Source organism: Lygodium microphyllum, chromosome 3, assembly GCF_053477565.2.
Source record: "Lygodium microphyllum isolate KBCC chromosome 3, Lygodium_microphyllum_v1.1.10, whole genome shotgun sequence".
Taxonomy (NCBI): domain Eukaryota; kingdom Viridiplantae; phylum Streptophyta; class Polypodiopsida; order Schizaeales; family Lygodiaceae; genus Lygodium; species Lygodium microphyllum.
This window is the reverse complement of record NC_141137.1, coordinates 62,325,957-62,331,001: the sequence shown is the minus strand read 5'-3', so window position 1 is coordinate 62,331,001 and position 5,045 is coordinate 62,325,957. Positions and strand designations below refer to the sequence as shown.

Here is a 5,045-nt window from a genome sequence, read left to right as displayed (position 1 = left end):
TTGCATGGGCTAGCCCATGAAGTAGAAATAATGAACAATAACTTTTTCAATACCCCATTGTAGCTTGAGGGAATTGTGAAATATATTAATCATTCGAGTAATCAAACAAATATATTCTAAAGTTAAATACTACAATAATATGTTGAAATTGCATGAGCTAGCCCATGAAGTAGAAATAATGAACGATGACTTTTTCAATACCCCATACTATGTAACTGTGTTGGTGGTGGCATACGAGATTTTGGAAGATAGTAAAGAAGAATATATAAAACACTTCAAGTTTTAAGTATTCATATGATAAGATAGGGTAGAAAAGCTACAAGTTATGATTTAGAAGTAATTTAACAACTTAGCAAAGAAGTAATTCCAATACATAGAGAAAAGTAACTATAACTTAAAATATGGAAAGGTTTCAACTTAAAAGGGTCTCCCAATAGATATAACAAATAAATTATTCTAGTACATAAAGAAGAGAAACTTTTACTTAAGATTTTGAAAGGGTCTCCCTAGTGATAGCCTCATTAATAAAGGGTTACACTTTATGATCAATGGCAATGGAACATATTAAATGATTCTCTCATATGTTTTATAGCTCATGTATCCAAGAGTCATGATAAAGGATTCCTTGTTCACATTATTTCTGTCTTTTTGGCCTTTCTTACACGTTTGTTCAATTGTCTAACCTTTCCCATTGAAGTAAACTCATCCTAAATTTTATTTATTTGTTTTAGTTGATCTAGAATGCATGTTATCTTTTGGGTTACATTTTCAAGAAAACTCCATGAATTAGTTTTAAATCCAATAAGACCCATTAACCCCTTTTTGTCTTTACAATTAAGAGGCCCAATGTTTCGGATCTGATCTTTCTATTGTTGGTTTAAAGGGAAACTTTGCTATAATAACCACTTTCGTTGAACACATCAATATGAATTGAAGAAAAATTGTGCAATGATTTAAGTAGGGCTAAAGTCGTTCATAATTTAGTTTCACAATTTAACTTAAATGTTTCTCGTACACATAGTTAAAATCAAACATTGTTTGCACTAATGATGGCGGTTTTTGTTAAATTTTTGGGGTGAATTTTTCACTTTTGATGTATAAAGAAGAGGGGGAAAAAATCAAGCACATGGAGCCCAAGAAGTGGTGATGTCTTGCAACCACATAGTGTTGTAACAATGTCTGGATTGCACTTGTTTCAAGTTGTAAGCAATCCAAGGATCAAATTATGTTTACAAAGATGTGGAAAAAGAACATGAACCCAATTAGCCTTGAGATTTTAAGTGAAAGTAGGCTGATGGTTGATCCATGAGCTAAGCTAGCTAGGATGGCAAGTAATGGCGCATTTGGTACTCTATAGAGTTCGGTACTTGTGTATATAAAATGGGGCTTGAACGGACATGGCTAGGATGAATGAATGAGGTTGAGGGAGGGGCAATGGGCTTTGTGAGGCCACGACCTTGCTCCAAGAAGTAGTCCCAACGATCTTGGGCCAAGTAGATGAAGGCCATGAGTGCCACTTGAACTGAGAATGCAATGTTGAGGGTGCGAATTCTCTCCTTGGTTATGATCTCCCAAATCTTGATACCTATGTATATATTAAGAAACCCTAAGATCACTACTCCTGTGCCAAACAACCAATGTATGGCATACCATATGGGCCTTGCTCGAGTCATACCACTGCACATATAATAATTGCAAACCACATAAGCCGGTTATATAACAAATATTCACACCAAAGCATGAAATTTTCAAGTTAAATAGACAATGTTATTATTAAGCTAAGCTTTGGTACATTTTATTTATCACTAGTGGTATAAATCAACTATGGAATATCACTAATTTTTCATCAAGTTAGGTTGTTGGCTAAGAGTTGATAGCAAGCCAATAAAGGATTAATCATAAGATATGATACAAACAAGAAGCAAATTTGTGGCCCCTTATAGAATATGTGTCATAGCAATTATTATTTTTGTATGATGAGCATATAAAATTTTGTCATGGGTGATATATTTAGAATATGCTAGACCAAATTGCAAGTTTCCAACTAATGGTGGAGATTAGGAGGTGAACAAAGTTATCCCTTCTAAGAGTAAGAATGACATGGCACTCCTAACAGGAGGTGGAAATCTCCACAAATTTTCTTAAAATATCTTGAAAAAGAACCTAGTATATCAATTGTAAGTTTATGATGTTTCAATTCTAAATGTTTTGTTCAAGAAACATCTTCCAAACATGCAATAAAGTAGAAAACAATGCGTTGTACCAAAACAAAAAAAATGTCATAGCAATTAATACTTTTGTATGATGGGCATATAATTTTTTTTCATAGGTGATATGTTTAGAATATGCTAGACCAAGTTGCAAGTTTTGAACTAATGGTGGAGATTAGGAGGTGAACAAAGGTACCCCTTTCTAAGAGTTAGAATGGCATGGCACTCCTTACACGAACTTGAAATGCCCCAAAATTTTCTTGAAATATATTGGAAAAGAGCCTAGTATATCAATGGTGAGTTTATGATGTCTTGAGGCTACACAAGTTCTTTTTCAATTCGAAATGTTTCATTCAAGAAGCATCTTCCAAACATGCCGTAGAATAGAAACCAATGTAAGTTGTATCAAAATGCAAAAAATATTATGTCGGGGGTCAAAAGTCTCATTTATTGAGAATGAAGAATTCTATGATATGACTTATTAAAGGCAAGTAATGACCAATATAGAAGGCAGCAAATGGTTTCTTACACATTAGGTCGGAGGAATCCAATAATGGGTTGAGCCCAAACAAGGATCCACAAGCTTAGTCCAAGTCTTTCATGTGTATGGGGAAAATCAAATCCAAAGTTTTTGAAGGAATAGATGGCTCCTGCAGTCATCAAAGCGACTCCCATGGTCTGGAAAAATGAAACAATGAAAATCAATGCAATAGAATCACACACACAAAAAAAGGCTTCATATCTTATATGGTGGTAAGATTGGAAGGAATGTGGCACATGTTAAGCCAAATTAGAATTATGGGAAACCAAGATATTATGTGCATGTTCTTGATTAGCCAAAGTGAGATGAGTGATCACAATGCAATGAACATTGTTACAACCCTCAAATTTTCATCGACAATAATTTGCCTTCCTAAATGGGAATACGCTACAATCAACTATCAAAAGAATAGAGAGCTTGAGAATTCATCATGTTAAGCTTCCAAATGTTTCAAACTTACTAGTAAAGCTTCAAAAATTCCTTCAAACTAGCCCACACATGGTTTTTTCCATAGGAACATTCATAAAAATACTCCTAAATTATTACACACAATCATAAATAAATTCACATGTGCAAACAATTGCATATTATAATATCTACACATATGAATTTCTATTGCATGTATTTGCACATCAATGGACTTACATGCACACAAAATGGTTGCACGTGTACATTCATAGAGAACCTAAACATACATGTATTTAGACACTATATAGTCCATGTACAACATGGATATTATACACATACTTATACATTTACATATATATGCATGCATAAATATACATATATATACATGTATATGCAATTGAAATTTGAAGGTGTATGCATTGTCTATGGAAATGTTACCTTATGAGAGAGAGAGAGAGAGAGAGAGAGAGAGAGAGAGAGAGAGAGACCTGAAGAACTAGATGCAGATAGTAGATGATTTGGAGGGTCTTGGAGGTGTCCTCTTTGGATCGAGCGCTCCTCATCAGACGAGCACCCAGGACACCGAAGGGCAGGAAGAAACCCATCGATGCATACATGAGCCAGGCATGGATCTTGATAGGATCCAGCGATGTCGATGAAGCCTAGTGTGATCACATTTTATTATCACCACTCGCAATAATTAATGCATGCACTATCCTCAATCGAATCTCACGCATTACTAACAAATCATCTAATTAACAACGGATTAAGTTCACATCTAAAGCCATAATCCAATCATCAATCTCTCCTTAATTGATTCGGGTTGAACCAAAATGATCAGCAACGTCAGGTTGTTTATAACTACGTTAATTAGGGACCGATTTGAGGTTATCCTAATTGATAATTTATCGAGTCGCTATACATCATTGAGTATTTGATCAAAGTTGACGACATTGAGTGAGCAAAGATGAGATTAATTAGGCTCGATTCAGGGATCGGATTCACGACTACATGATCGAGAATTACATTAAGGAATGGGATTAACGAGTAGATTACTTTTTTCTGCATGGGTTTTTTGGCTGGTGGCGATGGCGCTGCAGCAAGGGCTGCATCTGACAAGAATGCGGTCGCAGTTATGAAGACGCATGCTGTTCTGATCATTCTGCTGCAGCTGCTTGATGAATTAATCTTGCTAGCACGAGATTGATCACCGGCGATCGCCATATCCATTCAACGAAGATAATTAATGCCGCTCACCAACTAATCAGCTATAATCTGGATCATCAGCTACTTGATTAGATCACTCGGCTATTGGAATTTCACCAACTTAATTATGATCCGGATGATCATGAGCGGCTTAATTCGATCACTTGCCTATGGAATGGCTGGCACTGCTGAATGCAAAATCGGGCCGATAACGACTGCATATGGTGAAGGTACTGAGACGAATTAGTTGGCTGAGGGATTAAAGAAGGAAGAATGGAGGCTTATAATTAGGTTATTCAATGCTGGAAGATAAGACGGCAAGTCGTCTGCAAGCACCCATACTATGAGATCACGAACTGCTCTCGTCGTGCATCGAGTGTCCTATCAGATGAAGAGGGCGTGTGTGATTAGATTAATCTAAGCTGACTGATCTTATCAGTAGTAGTAGTATTTATTGCTCTTACTACAGTTGTATCCCTAATTTCCATAAGAGCTGATCATTAGTATTATTATTGATATTACTGACTTTATAATATCGCCAGTTGGAATAATATATCTGTTATTGGAGATATAATAGCTGCAGTTATATTGCAATATTCATTAGTATTATTATTGATATTACTGACTTTATAATATCGCCAGTTGCAATAATATATCTGTTATTGGAGATATAATAGCTG

The 5,045-nt window shown here is 35.4% G+C and overlaps 1 protein-coding gene across 1 annotated transcript; it reads right to left on the bottom strand.

Moving 5' to 3' along the window:
- Nucleotides 1-1,039: 1,039 nt before the first annotated feature.
- On the bottom strand, nucleotides 1,040-4,792 carry LOC148038413 (cytochrome b561 domain-containing protein At2g30890-like). Its single transcript, XM_087675420.1, has 5 exons — nucleotides 4,534-4,792; nucleotides 4,216-4,434; nucleotides 3,648-3,821; nucleotides 2,740-2,888; nucleotides 1,040-1,677 (listed from the first exon to the last, which is right to left on the bottom strand). The coding sequence occupies exons 2-5, from the start codon at nucleotides 4,387-4,389 to the stop codon at nucleotides 1,320-1,322; spliced, it is 855 nt and encodes a 284-aa protein (XP_087531546.1). The 5' UTR covers nucleotides 4,390-4,434; nucleotides 4,534-4,792; the 3' UTR covers nucleotides 1,040-1,319.
- Nucleotides 4,793-5,045: the final 253 nt, after the last annotated feature.